The sequence below is a fragment of the Monodelphis domestica genome, chromosome 5, assembly GCF_027887165.1.
Source record: "Monodelphis domestica isolate mMonDom1 chromosome 5, mMonDom1.pri, whole genome shotgun sequence".
NCBI lineage: Eukaryota > Metazoa > Chordata > Mammalia > Didelphimorphia > Didelphidae > Monodelphis > Monodelphis domestica.
In genome coordinates, this window is record NC_077231.1 from 30438407 (window position 1) to 30458516 (window position 20110).

General features: G+C 44.4%; 1 protein-coding gene across 6 annotated transcripts in view; it reads left to right on the plus strand.

The window, feature by feature from the left end:
* Positions 1–15229, plus strand: part of CBX5 (chromobox 5) — a 37492-nt gene extending 22263 nt beyond the window's left edge. For 4 of the 6 annotated variants that reach the window (XM_056798008.1, XM_056798010.1, XM_056798011.1 and 1 more), the window contains 2 exons: positions 3851–3951; positions 6420–15229. In XM_056798008.1, the coding sequence (XP_056653986.1) occupies positions 3851–3951; positions 6420–6570 (252 nt within the window). In that variant the 3' untranslated portion in view covers positions 6571–15229. The remainder of the gene's footprint in view (positions 1–3850; positions 3952–6419) is intronic. The other 2 variants (XM_056798012.1, XM_056798013.1) reach the window with 1 other exon arrangement.
* Positions 15230–20110: the final 4881 nt, after the last annotated feature.

Consider the following 20110-nt stretch of genomic DNA (forward strand, 5'->3'; position numbering starts at 1 on the left):
GCTCATGCCCCCTTCTGGCTGAGGGAGACACTGTGCCCCATTTAACCCCGGCTCACTGTTCAACAGTTCTCAGGCTGACTCTTCTTCTGTAGAAGGCAGAATATGGGTTGGTAAATTTTTGATGAAGGGGATAAAGTTTTGGAAATGTCCCAATTTCTGCTCCCCTTCTGGCTTTGCTGCAAAGACGCTGATTATGCTTTGCCCTTTTGGGTTGTAAATTCTTGGATATTGTTTAAGTATTAGGCCAGGACTCATGTTGTAATCATTTCAGCTTCAGCCCTTCTGATTTCATCTGGTTTGTCTGGTAGCTGGCACAAGCTGGTTCGGGGCCTCATACTATAGATAAACATTTTAGGATCTTACAATCTCAGAGCTGGGAGGAAAGCGGAAAAGCCATCCCACCAAATAACTCCACTCTTGGCATGAATCTTTTCTCTGCTGTCCTGCTGCTCACATCCTCCTAGTTAACAGAATAACGTTCTTTGTTCATTTCCCCTAGTCTTGATCTCACCTCCACTAAGAGCTCCCTAGATCTCTACTCTGTTTACTTAACAAGTCTTTGAAGGAAGTCAAGTTTAATGAAAAAAGATCCCTAATTTGGGAACTCTAGAAGAAAGCAGTTGTTTGAAGTCATTTTTTCCTTCTTTTCCATTACTCTTAAGTATGTGACTTTTAATGATACCGCCATTCCTCCTTTCTTCACATTCTCCCCAAATGCTTAGAGAAGAGCAATGCAGGTATCTTTTAAAGATCCACCAGTTTTTAGTCCAAGAAAGTGGTAAACATTTCTAAGGTGTTGTAGTCTTCAGCATTTTTAAGTGATCTGGTAGGAATTTATCTTATAGATGGCCTTTATATAAGGACCAAAGTAATTCTTGGTTCTTGGTAGGAGAGGAAAAGAGATTGACTTTACCCAGAACTTAAATGAATTCGAAGTAAGAGGCTCCACAAATAGGAATGGGCTGTGTATGCTTACTTGTCCCCCTTTACATTTTCCCTGTTTACTACCTTATTTGAAGAGCCATCCATTCCCTATTCTAACAGATTTGGACATCATCATGGCATGTTACTAGGGTAACATTGTGTCTTCCTTCTCTCTGAAGAAAGGGAAATCTGTTGGCAGGCAAAGGTTAGCAGAGAGGGGATTCTCTTAATAATCCATCTTATGCTTGGGTAAAGTCAGAGGAGCAAAAAGTGCCTGGCACTCAGCTTCTTAACAAGCCATTGGTTGGCCACTGCTGTTTTCTCAGCCTAATGTGGCCATACTAAAAGAAATAGCTTGGCCTTGAGCCACTGGCCAGGGCACCAAGTGTTAGCTGGGCCAGATTCAGAGTGGAGCCGACCTTGAAAACAACCCTCAGCCATCCTCTGTCTCTCACCTCTCATCTGGGGGCCCCTGGCAGCATTTTCAGTAGTGCTGGCACATGGCAGGCAGCTGGAATGATCTGTGAGTGTGTGTTTTAAAGGTACTGGAGGGGATTGCATTTCTTTCCTTAAACCACCACAGAAGAAATTTGTTAGTCGGCATTATGCCTGATTTAAGATTACTGCCTGTGTGATGATTTTAGCATTTTCCTCGCCTCAACTCCTTTTTAGCAGCTTGAACATTTTTCTTTCATTTTTTTTCTTCTTCCCTCCCTATGTGGCAAACTGTTTTCAGCCGCCTGCTATGATTTACAGCTCAGTCCCTGTGCCAGCATTCCAGCTGTGAGCAGCTGTGTGCACATCTGGGAACCTTCTCCCCTTCACCCCTGCTCCCCACAAAACAAGAGCTATATTCTAAGAGCCCACATCTCCCCTTGATCCATGGAATTTCCTTCTCAAATGAAGGTTCTATTGGGACCTTCTGAATCCTTTATGCTTTGTCTCTCCCAGAAGAGGGAGAAATTAGTATCAAATTAAAGATTTTATTATGAAAATGAAACACTAGAGATTTTGCTTTTTCAGGTATACTCTTCAAATCTGGTTCCATGTTGCTACTCAATAGGTTAACAATTATAATCCTGTAACCAACTTGAAAATGAGCTTTTAAAAAATTCATGGTCTGTGACTCTCAACCATCAACTTACTAACAGCTAGGTTTGCAACTAGAGCTGGCGGTTGAGAATGTACTGGAAAGAGCATTGCATTTCAGTCAACCCTGGAGAATTAACCGTGATCTCATCCCTCCTACTCCATATACCTCTCCATCCTGGAATGTAGAATAGGACCAGAAGGGGATTGGGGTCAGGTGGACACAGAGACACAGAGAGAATAGAGTGTAATCGGATATAGGTGTCTCTGTGTCTTAGTGTCATAAATCCTGTGCCCATTCTTATAGTAGCACTGTTAAGAGGAGAAATGAATTTTCTCATTGGTCCCTGAGAATTAAGATGGGGCATTGCATTTAATCTGACTTGTTATGTTTTCAAGCAGATTTTTTCATTCAAATTATTAATCATTGGCATATTGTTCTTCTGATTCTGTTTTCTTCATTTATCAATTGAAACAAACCTTAATGTTTCTCTCCTGACTCATTTTCTAAACACAAAGATTATCCTATTTTATCACATTCATATATCCCAGTGAGTTCAGTCATTCCTCAATCGGTATGTCTCTCCAGTTGTTTTTGCCACTCTAAAGGTCTTATTCTGAATACTTTGGTGTATATGGGACGTTCCTTATCATTGATTTCCTTGTGGTTTGGGGGAAGGGGGAGAGAACAAGGTGGATCTTTTCCCAGTAATAAGATCTGTGGATATGAATAGTCTTATGACTTTTCTCCTGTAACTCTTAAGTTGTTTTCCAGGACGGTTGGACTTCACAGTTCTGCCAATGTTGTATTTGGTGGACTGATTTTCAACATTGACTATTTCTATCTTTTCACATCCTCGTCAATGTGATGGGTATAAGACGAAACCTCAGAAGGGTTTAATTTCATATTATTCATTGGGACCATTTTTTTAATATGGTTGTTGACAATTCGCTTTTTAAAAAAATATTTTTAATTGCATTTTTTTTCCTTTTGAAAACTTTGGTCTTTGACCACTTCCCTGTTGAGGAAGGGCATTTCATTCCATAAAGATGAAAGCTCAGAATGAGATGGCTGAAATGTGTGAGGTTTGAATTTGAAGGAATGTGTTTTGCATGATTGCATATATATAACCTGTATTAAATTGCTTGCCATCTCAGGGAGGGGAAAAGGAGAATTTGGAGTTTTGAGGAACAAATGTTGAAAATTGTTTCTGCATTGGTGTGAAAATAAATAAATAAATGAATGAATAAATGAAAGGTACTCCTCATGTAGCAGAGAGTAACCTTAGAGAGCTCATTCATGATATATTTTAAATTTCTTATCAGAGGAATCAAGGGCTATTTGGCACCTCAAACTTTTGAAGGCTGTCCTGCCTTCTTATAAAATGGCCTTATGCATAATCCAATCTCAATGAACCATTGATCCAGACTGCAGTCTCTTACATGTAGTAAATGTTTAATAGAGATCTACTGAATGGAAGTGGAGTGTTGAAGTGATGCAGCAGATAGGGTGCCAGGCCTGGAGTCAGGAAAACCTGAGTTCAGATACGGCCCCAGACACTCGATCCTTGACTCTGGGCAAGTCATTTAACCCTGTTCACCTCAGTTTCCTCATCTGTAAAATGACTTGGAGAAGAAATAACAAACTACTCCATTGTCTTTGCCAAGAAAATCCCAAAAGGGGCCATGAATAGTGTTAACAACAACTGAATGGAATCAAGTGTCTCCTCAGAATTATAGAAATAAAAAGAAGTTAACTTAGGTTGCTCTTGGTAAGTCAGAGAAATAGTAGTATTCTTTCTCCCAAATTGTGATGCCTTCATTTTTTTGTTTGTAGCAGAGCAATGATATTGCCCGAGGCTTTGAGAGAGGACTGGAGCCAGAAAAGATCATCGGGGCAACAGATTCCTGTGGAGATTTAATGTTCCTAATGAAATGGTGAGAGTTTTGGTCTCTGTAGGTCAACCAAGCAAGTGTTTACTAAGTCTCTACTATCACTGTGCCAAAGGCATTGTCCTGTGTTCTGGCAGACAGAAAGTAGTTTTTGTCACCACTTAAATATTCATTTATTTATTTTAAATTTAATTAATTTAGAATGCTTTTCTATGGTTAAATGATTCTTTCCCTCCCCTCCTCCCAACTCCCTCCCATAGCCCACACACATTTCCACTGGATTTTACATGTGTAAAGACCTATTTCTATATTATTCATATTTGCACTAGGGTGATCACTTAGAGTCTACATCCCCAATTATATCCCCATCAAACCATGTGATCAAGGAAATGTCTTTCTTCTGTGTTTCTACTCCCACAGTTCTTTCTCTGGATGTGAATAGCGTTCTTTCTCATAAGTCCCTCCAAATTGTCCTAGATCATTGCATTACTGCTAGTAAAGAAGTCCATTACATTCTATTGTGCCACAGTGTATCCATCTCTGTACAACATTCTCCTGAGTCTGTTCCTTTCGCTCTGCATCAGTTCCTGGAGGCTGTTTCAGTTCACATGGAATTCCTCCACTTTATTATTCTTTTGAGCACAATAGTCTTCTATCACCAACAGATACCGTTCAGCCATTCCCCAATTGAAGGGCATCCCCTCATTTTCCAATTTTTTTTGTCACCACAAAGAGCGCAGCTATGAATATTTTTGTACAAACCAACTTAAATGTATATGCAGTGTAGAGCAGCATTTAGAATTTCTGAACTCAGGAATATTGATCATCTTCAGGATTCTTTTGATGTCCTTAGAGAGTCCCTCAGATTGAATTGCCTTCTTGTCATGATCAGGGCAGTTCTGGTCTAGGAATGTTAAGGAAATCCTCCCGCTTCACTCTCAGGACAAATTCTTCCAGTAAAGCACATGCTACTTACCAGGGTGTCTATTTGTGTCGTATTATATAATTAGTCTTTTTTTGTGGCCAGAGCAAGTCTCTATCATGAGAGCTGGTGTGGCATTGGAGAAGGCAAGGTTTCCTGGGGCCTCCAGCCATTATTAAGGAAGAGATTTTCAGATGAAAAGATGAAAAAGAAAAGAACTGTTTTTGCAATCAGCATTATTAAGGCCAGTACTGTTCATAGTTATCTCATCTGAAAGAGGGAATGGCTCTTAGCCGAAAGTGTGGTACTTCCCCATACCTCTGTTCCAGCTTCGAGTTAAGGTGATTGATGATATGTCCCTCACCGGACACTGCCTTCTTTCTGTTTCGAAGTGCTCTGGGCTCAAGATGAAGTCTGGTCTCTAAGCATTCCAGCTTGAGTACCACGAAGGAAGCTAATTACCTTAAAAGTGGTTTAATCAGTAGGCTTAATATATTATCTGATGGAAGAGCTGGTACTAAATTACCTAGAGGCCTGTGTTTGAAGAGCTTCTATAGTCTATGGAGAGGAATTGGTAGAGACTGTCCCTTCTTATTCAACCACATCTGCTCCCTGTGGTTTTTAAGTCAGATTAACTCATTTTTCTACTTAAAGTCCAAACTTGAGGCCCTGCCCTAAGTAGGCTTTCCTTATGCACAAATGTTTGCATTCTCTAACCTCTTGCTCTCCTGCTTGAATGATTGGTTCATCTGTAAAACTGGGAAGGTGGAACATTTGCTGGCCTTTCAGAAGAATCTCATCACTACAGTACAAGAAAAATATTGAAGCACTATAGCTAGCTCTTGGTTATCCCTGGGAGTAGGCTTATCTAGGCTGATGGAAATTCATCTTTAACCAAAATCTTATTTTTAGCTAATTCTTAGAGAGATTTCCCCCAACTTGCCCCATTTCTGAAAAAGTGTGATATTGACTGAGTTGTGTTTCCATCTCCTTTTGTTTTCTGTGACCCTTCCTCCATCAATGCTAATAGTTTTAATATGACCCTAGGCAGGGCATGACCTGTGAGTTTTTTTATCATGAGATGTTGGCCTTGTGTTTAGAAAATAGAGAACTATGTGATAAGAAAATAAGGACTGTTCAACATGAACAATTTAGGGTTCGGGCCTAATTCTTTGTTTCTAGTTATTAGAGTAAGTCTGTTGTGATGAGGTTGTAAGTATAATAAGCTTGAAATTTCCAGTACTCTTGAACAGCCAGTATTGTCACTTGCAAACATCCCTGAATCCCCCACTCCTACTCCTCTTCCCACTTTGGAGACTAGGTACAATGCAGGACTCATGACATGTCTGGGCTATGTTTTCTTGAGTTTCTGTCTTTTAAATTTGCCTTTCAAAATATTAAGCCTCTGCTTTCCATTTGGCGTTAATAGTCCAGAGAACAAGCGGTTGATACCTTCCTTTCTGAACCACATTTTCTCTGTTTGCAAAATGAGAATTGTCCCTTCTGTCATTTGGAAGCCGCTTGCCATTGTCACAGCCCTTGTTTGGAAGCATTTTCTGTCTGTGTCCTTAAGCTCATTTTCTCTCTCCAGGAAAGACACCGATGAAGCAGACCTGGTCCTCGCAAAGGAAGCCAATGTAAAATGCCCACAGATTGTGATAGCATTTTATGAAGAGAGACTGACGTGGCATGCATATCCTGAGGATGCAGAAAACAAAGAGAAAGAAACAGCCAAGAGCTAAAGCAGGGGTGGCCTCTGCCATTTCTCTTTGTATATAACACATTCACTTCCCCTTTCCCTTCCCTCTCCCTTCCAGCCCCACCACCCTCTACCCTAAACCCATTCATAAAAACGTGCTTATTACTGTGCCCCACACAAGAGATGTTGGTATTGGTTCTCTCATCACATACCTGATGGTCTGATTCATGATGTGTCTGTAGTGAAGACCAGCCATTTACATACATACTGTGTGTAACCCACCCCATTCTCCCTTTGCCCTGACTTCCCGTACCCCTACTCCCACCCCCCTCTTTGCCCAGAAGATGATGTTTAACTTTTTAATCACCCTAGAGTCTTGATCTTTGTCAGGATTAGATTTGAGGGTTTTGTTACAATGATGATCATTTTAGTTATTGGCTTTGGTTTCATTCAGTGTGTTGATGACCAACAGGCTGCAGAATCACATCGAGGTTGGGATAGGATGGGGAATTTGGAGATTTTGCAGGTTATACTTGGCCTGATTTTTTTATACAGCCACTAGCAACTGCCTACCTGCTAGGCTTTCCCCAACCCCCTAGGATACAGTGTGCCCAGTGAGGTCACATAGGCCTTACTCGCTAGCCTCCCAATAGAAACACTTGGGGCCCTGGAAATGGAAAGATTTTTCTTGAAGTACCTCGGACCCCTCAACTCATGTCTTTTAGCAGGCTTTGTTTGTTTCTGCAAAAGAGTCCAAAGTGACAGGATTGTTAACAGTTTGGATTGTTAGCTGTAGTGCATGTGGATGGGGAGAAAATCTAGTTCATTTTTTTATTATTAACGTGCGGTATATATATTGCTCCCTTCTCTTCCTCTTATCTGGTCTGTGTATTTATGTAGGTGTGAGTGACTGCCTGGTGCTGGTGCCAAGATCCTGGATATTCTCTTTTTCATTCTCTCTGTCTCTGTCTCTCTCCCCTTCTCTCTGTCTCTCTCTCCCCCTCCCTCCCTGTCTCCATCACTGCCAATTCTTGTAGCCTCCCAAAGCATTCTTGTTAACCACCAAAGAGGCTTCAAACCATTCCCCCAACATCCTTTGTTCTCCTTACCCAGTCCTAAGGAAACTAGGTCTCTTACACTCAATACTCCACACACCATTATTAAATGAATAAAGGGGAAGCTCTCAGAGAAAAGCCATTGGCTTCTCTATTTTTCCTTTATTTTTTTAATGGGATTTCCTCTTGTTTTCTGGAATGTGGCACTTTTAAGGAACTAGCTGGGCAGAGGTGGCTAGACATTTGCATCTTGACACAACCTCCTGTTGACTTCCCCATCAAAGTAGGATCCCCTTTGGGAGTGTGGTTATATCCTGATCCTACCTTTCTTTCCTTCCTCCCAGCCTAAGAAAGAAGACACTTCCTTTTCTCTTTGTAGATTTAGGGTTTAGCAGATCAAGTCAAGGTGAGAACTTAAGGATCCTGATTACGGTCCTAGTTCCATGGAAATAGAAATAAATGTGAGAATTAGCCTTAATTCTAGGAATCAGCTGGGGGGGGGGGGTGTTAAACATACTCAGCTCTCTGACCAGGAACATTTCTACCATTGTTGACGATTGTTCAGAGTAAGGGGAAATAGATCAATTTCTAATCTGTGGATCTCAGATCATGCACAAATCATGCATTGATTTGTAGTGTTTTTGATCTCAGTTGCCTGTAAGTTAAACTGCTGGTTGGAGTTCTGTGCATTTCTATAAATTATCACAAACACCAGACTGTACCACACTATAGAGAAGACGGTGTTTCTTTCTGTAGCAGTCTGGTAGACTGGAATGATGACACTTGGGTGTTTCCCTATCTGAGGCAGCGGGATTTGGTAAGAACAGGAAATTCTGGGCCTCCAGCAACTGGAGGGTTTTCATCTCTTCTCTCCCCTTGCAGCAACAGAAACAATTCAGGCACAAGAACCATTAAGAGTTGATCATACTTGACCTGGGTGGAAGGCAGGCAGGCAGGCAGGCAGGCAGGGGTGGTTCTGACAAATGATTCCCAGGTCAGACACTGCTCCTCACTTCTTTACCGTGTGTCCTGCTACTTCTCCCTTCTGTTGGATCCCAGTGCCACACTGGATCTTTGTCTGTATTGCTTTCACCCCCAACTCTGTGATAACTGGTTTTTCAGGAATGTAGGGAGGCCATAGCCCTAGGCTAGGTGACTGGCTCCAGCCTCCCTTCCCTCTTTCCCTTTTATAGAAGGAAGAAGGATTGCTGTCAGAGCTTCAGCAGCAGATGTCTGCCCATGCCCACCACCCTAGCATTTTTTTTTTAACAGCAAAGCAGCTGGTGTAGGCTTTCTTGGCCCTAGAGAAAGTAGTTTCAAGTAGGAGCACGTTTTCCTGGAATTCTGTGCCCTTGGAGAAGTTAATATCTGTGGCTTAAATACTTTCATGCCTGGGTCTTAGATGTTAAAAATGTGTTGGACTCTAGTTGTCATTCAAAAGTCATGATCCTTCCTAATAACCAGACTTCTAAGTCTCCCAGTTTCCTCTCAAGCACCCCTCCCCCCCAGCCAAATGGAATAAGTGGAGGGGGATGGAGCAGTCAGTGGACAGGCAGATGGCCCCCATGTTGAGATCTTAAACTGCCCCAGCTGTTAGACTACCAGCAGAAATAGAAGCAGTCTTGAGTTTGAGAGGAGACAATCCTTTGCCCCCTTCTAACCAGAAATCCAGTTCTTGTCTGTCCTAGGAAGTCGCTTGCCTCCTGCTCACTGAGATTCTTGCTCTAGCTTTCAAGACATTCTCAAGGATCTAAATGTACTTGATTGCATTCTGTGTTCCTAGATTATGCCACTAAAGGCATTGCCTCTAGCTTTTGGTTGTCTGCTTGACACCTGGAAATGGTGCTTTGTAGATGGCACTTGAGATGCTGTGACTTGTGTCATCACATTAGAGGTTAGGTGGATATCCTCAGCATTACCACCTGGAGAATGATTCAGTTATCCAAGAAGGGCCTCTGATACAGGAGGCTGGACATTTGTCTCTTGTGACTGGTAGAGGGTTGAGTTGTTGCCACATGTCTATGCTGTTTTATGGAGCCAGGGATAACAAGGTTATTTTGATCCAAATTTTGTCAGCTCTCTTCTAGAGACAATGTTTGCCTTGTGCCATATAAGATGCCATATTACCCATCTTTGTAGTGAATATGCCTGGAGCTGGGGCAGAATCATCTCTAACAGACATGATGTCCTCCAATTGGGTAGATAATCAGCATCACTAAGAAGCCACAAAGGTGACTCTTCTCTCTTCATTTTCTCAGTGGTTTTGGGGTCAGTCTGCTCTGAGTCCTGTCCTATCAAAGCCAAGGGAGGCATCCTCTGATGGGACTGCTGGTGCTCCAGCTTGAGTTAGCATCTTTTTAGGAACTGCTTGGCCTTTCCTCTCAGGTGGGCTTAATTGTGAAACCATGGCTGAATGGTAAGACTGTCTGGTAGTGTAGCCTGCATCTTTTAAGGTTATCCTCCTGCATTCTTAACTTGCAGAATCCTCTCAGCTTCTTTACTGTCCTGCTCTGACAAAACCCACCCTGCAGTCATCTCTTCTTATTAGGCCAAAATCATAAAGACTTGGGTGCACCATAAACACTTGGGCCAGAGGAATCATTCAAACTATTTTCTTGACCCCAAGAAAAAGATGGATTTTGACCACTGGTTTAGAGTAGCTGCAAATTAGGTGGCAGGACTAGTCCCCTCTGAAATGAAAAGTCCTTCTTAATCCCTTACATTTGTGTCTTCATGGAAATCTCTGGGGAAACAAGGATCTATAGTGCTGGGTGGGTAGTGGGTATCTCTAGGTCTGGTAGTAAAAGGGATTAAGGGGAGGGGGGAAGCATTTCTTCATTGTTTTGGGGCTTAGGTTTGGGATTAGAGGAAATGAAAACTATTTTGTCAACCTTGCTGGAGCATTGTCTAGTCTACTTTCCAGGTAATAGGAAGTTTCACGCTGGGTCTGCTCCACCATCATATTGACTTTATAAGGACAGATGAGTGCTGTGGGTTGCTCACTTCTCAGATTACAGGTCTTTCCATTTGTAGCCCTGCCCTAGATTCCTGGTGGTCTGGACTGAAGGCTGCTGGAGTGCATTTGGTATTTCCTTTTACAGGGAGGGAGCCCAAGCTCAGTACCCTTCTCCATTGTTTTTAGAAAAACTTCATTTGATTTCATTTGTTCCTTAAGGTATTTTTGGCCTTATCTCCTCAGAGCCCAACTCATTGAGGTTTTGAGGTGATGAAAGAGTGCCTTATGGATCAGATGGAGTATTCAAGGGTCAGAGAACTCTGGTTTGAGTAGCAAAATAATTGGAATTTACTCACTAACCTTCTGTCAATTGAGTCTGTATGTTGAGGTTTTTAAAAATTTTCTCCACTAGTGGTGATGGATTTGCACTAATCCTTTCATTCTCTTGACTAGTCCTTTGTTACCAGTGGCATATATTTACAAGATGTTGGCTCTGTGTCAGGGTCTATTGCAACCTGTAACCTTGGAATAGAGGGACACTAACTATCCCAATCAGGAATTCAACCTATGATATTGGCCTTTTTGTGAGTAGTGTCTACTTATCAGTTGTGCTTAAGCTGGTCACAGACCATATCTGTGATCTCTTAAAAAAATGAAGGTAACTCAAGGCTAGAAAATGTTTTCATTTTTGGAAGAGAGGACTTAACAGCTTTTTGGTGAAATGGGAGTCCTTCATCTTTGTCCCAGACTGAAGGGGTTCCAGTTGAATCTCCTTGACCAAGGGTCATTCTGGGCAGAGTTAGATTCCATACAGACAGGGATTTTGTCTTACACTTTTGTATGTGTGTCTGTCATAGGACCTAGTATATATAGTGCTTTGTGTGTGACAGATGCTCAGTAACTGCCACATTTACCCAAACCCCATTGTAGCTAATGTTCTGGTTTGTAAAAAGCATTTATTTTATTGAATGGTCAAGTGTGTCCCTTTGGTAGATGATAACAACTTTGATTCCTTGACAAACCTTTTACCAGAGCTACTCGTCACCCTTTTAATAATTCCTTTCCTTAAAAAAATTTTTTTAAGATTGGTTAGAAGGCCTGAAAACAAGAAGGAAAGAGAAATGGGAACATGGATTATTCACAAGTAAGCTGCTCTGCTCCTTGAATGGGTGAAGATTGCAAAATATTTCGTTTCTTTTCTCTTCATCTGAATTTCTTGGGTTTTAATCTACCTCATTTTATCAAAATAAGTTCTTCAGCTTGTGTCATTGCTGCTCTAAATGTCATCAGTGACTGGTTATTTTCCTCACAGTGAACGCGTGTTCTTTTGCCTTTTTTCTCCCATCTTTGTTTTCATGTTGCTTTAGCCCTTCTCCTGGAGCAGTCTTTTCCATCTAACTCTTGCTTTGTGGGAGGCAGCACTCCTAGGGCCTATTTATTGCCTTTAAGGATAGCAAGGGGAAGGCATTTTGAAACAAGGTGTAGAGGAAGGTGAGGGCAATCACTAGAGAAACCTGTGCTCACAGGCAGCCTACACAGAAAGAGCCATTAATTAAGACATTTCAAAGTCAACTGATTGTGGACATTAATGTCACAATAGATCAAAACCTCATTATTGCAGGCTCAGTAAGAACCTTCAGTATTAATCGGAAAATCTAATAGGAAACTATTATTGAGAAATTAGACCAAATTGAATCTGATGAACTTCCCATCTTATTATGCACTGTTTTGGGGTGTGACCCAACAATTCTGATGCAAACCCAAGGAAGTCCAGCTCATGCTGGAGGGGATGTTACTGTCCCAACGGGCTGAGACTAGTCAGTGGGGTCATCCTTGTATCAGACTTTCTCAGCACCCCAATCCAAAAGTGTTCATGTCTAGATCTTACAAGGATTTGTTGATTGACCTTCCTGGAACTGGTGTTTCCCAAATAGCTCCGCTGTGTACAGACCCCAGCTGGACATTGGGGGAATTGAAAGGGACAGAAAGCCGTGATAGTGTGATTCACCCAGTTGGAGTTGTCATGTTAGCAGCCCTTTTTGAGGCTGGCCTTGGTGTTCCAAGTTAGAACCTGTGGACATGATATTTTTACCAGAGATAAGATTTCTCACTCCACCATTCAGAGTTGATCTGAAGAAACACGATTAGCTGCTTTTTGCCTTTTGTCTTTATTGCTAAAAGATTGCTTGAGAAGAAAAGAATGTCTACTTGGGGAGAAATACACTGCCTCGTGAACTAGTGAGGTGCCCATCACGAGAGCTGTTTGAGTTAAAGCTGGTTGACCTCTTGGAATTCTAGGATGTTGTAGACAGATTTCATGTTTTAGACTGAATGACCCCCTCTAAGAAGTTAGGTCAAAGGCCCCAGGTAAATTTGAAAGCAGCTTAGCCCATCACAAGCTTTCATTATGTGCTGTTGCTCTTTAGTTGGTTTGAAAATGCCACCCTAACGTGAGATGAGATGTACAGAAGGAAGGATGTCTCTTCTCTCGGGTAGGGACAGGCCGCGCTGGCCCGTCCGTGCCCTGCTCAGCTTTGTCCAGAGATCCAGCTCCTTGTGGAGAGCACCGCAGTCCAGCTCTTTGCTGTCCCTCTGGTCACCCAATGGTTTCTGACTAGCACCTGTTTCTGATCCTGAAGCCTTTCTCTAGCATCCCAAAGCAGGGACTTGCTCCTCTTCTCTATCCCCAATCCTTGATTCAAGTCAACTTGATCCTATATAATGTTTGGCACTAAGCAAAACACATTGGAGTTGAGTGGGGTAGGGAAATCATTTTTCACCTTATCAACAGGTTCTTTAAATAGCAAAAAAAAGGAAAAAAATATCTGCCAAATCTAGAATATTTGATTTCCTGACAAATATGCACTGCTTTACCAGAGAGTTCTTATGAGCACAGACTAATCTGTTGTGCCCCAGAGCTCCTTACCTGTCCCAAGGTGCTTGGTAGGTGCTCGCTGTCTGTTGTTTGAGAACATCTTTTGTGCAAACGGATGAGTACTTGCACACATTTCTGTCATGTAAACCTTCGGCGTCCAAGACCCACTCTAGGAAGTGGAGTGATTGATTGAGGAGGACATGGCACAGGAGTTGGGTGTGGATGCTGACCCCCCCTCAACTGACTCATAGCGGATGACCTTGGGCAAGTCATTTTTCTCTCACTGCCTCAGTCCCCCCCATCTGCTAAATGGGGGCAATAATACTGACCTACCTCACAGGGGTGTGAGGCATTGCCAATTGCTCAAAAAGTACTTTAGGATCTGTAGGTGGATGCTGGGAGCTGAAGTCTAAGCCTGGCCCAGGCTTTAGTCCTCACTGAACCGTCTCCAAGAGTGGAATAATTTACTTAGCAACCCAGGCCAAATTGTATCTCATCCTCCCCTGCCCCTGCCCCCTACCCCTCCAGTCACCCTTCATCGAAGCTGCTATTTCAGATGTTGACAGTGTTTTCGTAAATGTTGGAGTCTAACCGCCAAGAAATAATTGTGGCATTGTAGTGGGGGTGGGGGAGGCTCTTGCTGTTCTCTTTGTCTTTCCGCAGAGAAGGTAGGGGTGTCTTTCTTCTCTGGATTCTAGTGCCCGTGGGCAGAGCGCAGAGATCCAGGCTGCCCCAGGAGCAGGAATGGCCCCGCCAGGTTTGATTCCATTCTTTCTTGGCTCTCTCCATACATTTACAACTGATCTGATCTTAGGACAGCAATAGCCCTCCTGCCATCTCTATGGAATCCGTTCCTGAGCTTCCTCCTGCGATCTTGTGTGCCTCCCCTTCCTGTTTCCTGTGTAAGGGAAGAATATGTATATTGCCACATTGGAAATAACCATTTTTAGAGTATTGTTACATTGAACACTCCCAGACTAGGGTGTTGATGCTCCTTGACATTTCATCCAAACCGTTCTATTCAGAATCTGTTATCTCTTCCCCTAGCTGGACCTGACATGGTTTTTACTGGTCTGGTTTGGAATGATTTCTCTGGGCCCCACTTTGTTTTCCCAATCATAGGCTTCAGGGCCTCATTTCTTTCTCGGTTTCAGGGGGCTCCAGTCCCCGTCCCCAGCAAGACCCTTTTTTTCCTTCCCTCACCCTCAGCCCTGGACCCATGAAAAAAGCACAAGGTCGTGGCCCCTTGCTGCTGTTACATGTTCCTTTACGGACTTCTCTCCTTGTTCTTCACCCAGCGTCGGAAATGCCAAGCGTGGCTCTTGGGAGGTCTGGATGATAGAGATTGCTCAGCCACCACAGGCCAGGAGTTAGAACTCGGATTTCTGGCCCCGGAGCCTCTCTCGGCCAACCTCACAGCCTGGGAGCCAGGCTGGCCCCAGAGGCCGGAGCGTATCTCTCACCCTGCTTCAAGGTGGCTTTCTGTACCATCCAAAGCAGAATGGATCACAGTTTGGAGCCAGATGTCTGGATGGAAACTGGGAGAGTGAATTTTCAATGGACTTTGTTTTGTTTTGTGGGGGAGTTTGGGGTGTGCTTCCTTGGTTTGATTTTAGCCAAGTCTGGCTGATTTTTTTAAAAAGGAAAATGATGTATGTTACACCTTTTAAATGTAAATGTTTAAAAAATAGGCATTTATGTGTTTCCACAACTGACATCCAATGCAGACCTCATTCTCTCCCCTTCCACCGCCTTCCTCCTTTTCTCCCTCTTTTCATACTCTTGTATTGGTTCTAATAAATGGTTGCTTTTCAAATCTGGATCTTGGGGAATATTTTCAAGACACTGGGCCAAAATTTAGCCTCACGGTTCCCAGAAAATGAATTGGTTTTCTAAAAGGATTCGCTGTTTCTTAGAATGGCCACCACCTGAGGAATGCAGAACCTCAATGCCCAGCTTCTTCCAGATGACAGCCCCGTTAGCAGGTAGACTACTAATCTCTGCCCCAAGGGCTGTGTATGAAGGCTCAGACCAATGCCAGTGTGTACTAGGGACTTCAGAGGAGAGGCAGAAGTTCTGTTGGGAAGAAGGAAGGGTGCACGGAGGAGCTGACATGTAAACTGAGGCTGGGACAGAACCCCCAAAGACTAGAATTAAAGTGATTATCCGTGCCACAGTTGGTAAAGCCACTCTTACTCAGACAAGACACAAAAGGGAGTAAAATGTATCGCACTTGGCCATGGCATATACACGTATCTTTGTGCTGGGTTACATTCTTACTGATTTGGGAAAAGACCAAAATGACTCCCTTCCCTGAGCGCCCATTCGCTGTTGGGGAACATGGCCAAGAATGTACTTGGGGGGATTGGGAAGCCAGCCTCGGAGTGAGCATATGCTACAGATGGTTCAAATGCAGATCATTAAGAATGTGCTGCTCCTGTATTCTGGCGCCTTAAGAGGGGGGCAGGAATTCTTGGGAGAGGGAAGGCGGTGGCGTAGACTTAAGTGTCTACATGGCGGCTGATCCCCATTCACCTGACTTCCCCAAATCTGTGGTCAGTGCCCATTTTCCCCATTCCTCTTGTCTTATCGCCTAGTTATAGTGTCTCCCCAGCCTGGGCTCATAAAGTCTTATGGAGACATCTGTAGGCTGGCTTGCTTTATGGCCTGAGACCTCATAAACATGGGATGGGAGAGCCATTTGGTCCACTTCAGAGTAAGACCTTTCTGGACATTATTCATATTGTGGTTTTTAGCCTGGGAATGCTGTCCTTTTTCTCCTCTGATCTCTCCCATCTATTTCCCTTGGACTCCTTGATGCCCATCTCTGAAGACAGGGCTCCCATTAAAGCCACATTATCTCCGGAAGGATGCCTTAGAACAAGTGGGGGCTTTTGTTTTTGTTCTTAAAACCCTTAACTTGTGTCTTCAGATCAATACTTGTATCCACTGGAAGTCAGTAGTAAAAGCTGGGCAGTTGGGATTGTCACACAGCTAGGAAGTGTGTGAGGTCAGTCAGATTTGAACCTAGACCTCCCAGCTCCCAGACTAGAGCAGATGGTCTTAACCTGAGGTCTAACTTAGTACTTGCTTAACGTTTTGATGATGATTGTTTTCATATAATTGGTTTCCTTTGTAATTCTACATATTTTGTCCAACTAAAAATTCCAGGGGGCAGCAAGGTAGCTCAGGGCATTGAGAGCCAGGCCTAGAGACAGGAGGTTCTAGGTTCAAATCTGACCCCCCTTAGCCCCCATTGCCTAGCTCTTAGCAGTTTTCTGCCTTGGAACCAATACACAGTATTGATTCCAAGACGGAAGGTAAGGGTTAAAAAATAAAAATAAGAACAATTCCAAGAAGGGTTTGGTAGGCTCCAATGCCAGAGGGATCCAGGACAAAAATGTTTAGAACATCCCTACCATCACCACCATCTTAGGGCCTACATTCCTCTCATTTTAAGGATAAGGAAACATCTGATTACATATATCTACCCCTTGACCAAATCAGAACTAAGGCTCAGGACTCCTGGCCATGCATCCAGTCTTTACAATTCAAATATTCAACAAGTATATCATGTCTGCCCTTGCTCAAAGCATTGCATTAGGCACAACACAAAGAAGAAAAGTATTCAAGGATCTAATTGGTCTCTCAGAACCTAGTGAGGGATTATGGCACCCACACAGGTATATAACAGGAGGAAGAATGTGATTAAAGCAAAGGAAAGATCAGAAAAGACTGAGGAAAATGTGAGGATCAAATACTTTGAGCTAGAATGTAGGTGTACAAAGAATGAAGAGTATTGGGAAATGTGGTTCCAAGGGGCCGCAAGGTAGCTCGGTGGATTGAGAGGGACCAGAGCTAGCTGTGTGACCCTAGACAAGTCACAACCCTCATTGCCTAGCGGGAGGCTTTCCTTAACATTCCTAGACCAGAACTGCCCTGGTCAGCAAAGTATTGATTCTAAGGTGGAAGGTAAGAGTTTAAAAAAAAAAGAAAAGAAATATGACTGAAACCAAACTGGAGATGGCCTTCAGGACTAGTCTAAGGAATGTGTATTTTAACCTGGAGATAATAGGGAGTCCCTGATTTTGAGCAGGATGATCCGTGCACGTGAAAGATAAGCTATTCAACCAGAGAGGTACTGGTAGTTGGTTATAATGGTCCAGGGGAGAGCCGATTAGGACCGGACCTTCTGTGGCAGTATGAATGGAGAAGTGGGAATGGGTGTGGGAGCAACCTTAATTGCTCTCTCTCCTATACATCCAATAGAGGCTCACTTTCCCCCTGAGAACAACTGTATGTATTGTTGGACTGTTTCCTTCCAATGAGCTACCCAAAGGGATTGTATAAATAGGGTCCGGGGTTCAAGCTAACCCAGATCCCTTTGAGGCTCCCTCCTGTAAACTTAGGTCTAGAACCCAGGAATCATCTCACCATATGTAAACCCAGTTTGCCTTGCCTTCCATCTTCCCTTTAATTCTATCCCAAAGTCCCTCAGTCCCCTAAAGCCAGCAGGAGAGATGGGCAGCCCAGGGTAACATGGTAGTGATGGCGGTGGGGGTGGAAGCCTGTGCTCTGCTCCATCTCCCTGGAGGAGCTGGTGGGGCTCCAGAGTGGCCAGTCCTAAAATAACGGGAAGGCTCTGTGCCCTCAGGAACAGTCCGGAGAGCTGGGGCTGCTTAGACACGTGGTCGTCAAAGGTGGTGGTGGGTTTGGGGGAGATGCTGTAGCTGGCGAAGAGGTGGGTGTGCCTGGGGATGAGGGCTGCCCTGACCCAAATGGGGCAGTCTTTAGATGTTAAGTGAGAGGGCCTTTCCCCTGCTCTCACTTTTATTTCTACAGCCTCTTGCTTGCCCGTGGCCATTTCTCTCCTTTCTCTTTGGCTGGCTGTTCTGTTCTTTTTTTGTCTCTCTACTTCTGGGTCTCCATTGTTCCCGCCTGTCTCTCTATTTATTACTCATTTCCTCTCTCGGCTTTGGAGCTCCAAATCTCTTCCCTTCCGTTTGTTCCTCCCCCTCATTTCAAAACCAACCCTGTCCTGTTTATCCTCCAACCCTCCTAGTCCTTGATCTTCAAACCCCTCAGCCCTGGGTCCCTTTAAGAGATTCCCTCCACCCCTTCCCACCCAACTCGGGAAACAGGTGCACCTCTCCCAGCATGGAGATGGCGCTCCCTGGGCGAGGAGAGATGATGGAGTCTCCACAGCCTCATCATTCCTAACCAGACAAAACCCAGACTTGCTTAGGAGCCAGAGAGATTGGAAGCAGGGCAAAATGGGGGGCTTGGGGGCCATTGAAATCGGAGCGTTTTCTCCCTCTTTCCTTTTGTTCCCCTCTGCTCCTGGGGTGTGTGTGTGGGGGGGGGGGGGGCTGAGGTATCTGGCACAGATGATGCAGCCTCGGAAATTGCCCCTCCCTTTGCACCAAACCTTGGGTGGAGGAGGGGAGCTGGAGAGGGTTCAGGAGGCCTCCGTCCCCCAGGGGCGCCTGACCTTTTGTTTTCCGAACAGAGCACAGGAGTACTTGGATCTCAGCAGCCGGCCTTCCCGTCCCCCACTCCCAGCTCGCCATCAGCCTTCTTAACATTCCAAGCATGTCGGCACACCATGGAGCTGGGGAAGAAAGGCAATGGGGCTCTGGGGATTCTCTGCTTTGTGGGAAGGGCTGGGGCCACTTTCCTTTCTTTTGTCCCATGACCAAGGGGAACAGAGAAAGATGCTCTTTCTCCTCTCATGCCCTCCCTGGGCTTCCCCTGACCTCTCTCTCAGCTGGAGGGCTGGGGGATACCAGGAGACAGACCAGGCAGCCAGGCAGCCAGGTAGGTAGGTAGGTAGTTGGGGGCTGGGGAGTCCTGAGGAACAGCAGAGCCAATGGCACAGCAAGGAGAAAGGGACAGAACTGGGTGAGGAGACCCTGGGAGTGGGTGGACACCAGAGCATCAGAGACCAGGGCCCAGAGAACGCCACGGGGAGGGGGAAAGGGGCAAGTACCAGAGACCTGGACAGGGGGAGAAGGGCAGTCTTCTTCCTTCCCAGTCTGGGTCAACTGTCCTCCCTAATCCAGCTTCTCCCAACCCCTCCCTTCTAGAAGCAACTTCAGCCCAGTGCCTGGCACATAGTAGGTACTTAATTAGTACACACTAGTTGACTTTTGACATCTCCCAGAAGACAAACACACCCGATGCTGGTGTGGCACATTTTTATTTCTCAAATGAATAATTCACCTTTTAGAAATGTTCATCATAACCCTTGAAGTAATTGATGACATCTGGGAATGTTGTGAAACTCAGGCTTGGGATTCACTGGCCTGTCCATCTGTTCCTAATTTCATCAATTCTTCCTCTGCTTTTGCTTCTCCACTTTCCCCTCAGATGAATTCCCTAAAGCTGCGCACTTAGTCCTTCCTTCCTTCCTTCCTTCCTTCCTCCCTCCCTCCCTCCCTTCCTTCCTTCCTTCCTTCCTTCCTTCCTTCCTTCCTTCCTTCCTTCCTTCCTTCCTTCCTTCCTTCCTTCCTTCCTTCCTTCCTTCCTTCCTCCCTCCCTCCCTCCCTCCCTCCCTCCCTCCCTTCCTTCCTTCCTTCCTTCCTTCCTTCCTTCCTTCCTTCCTTCCTTCCTTCCTTCCTTCCTTCCTTCCTTCCTTCCTTCCTTCCTTCCTTCCTTCCTTCCTTCCTTCCTTCCTTCCTTCCTATCTTCCTCTGGG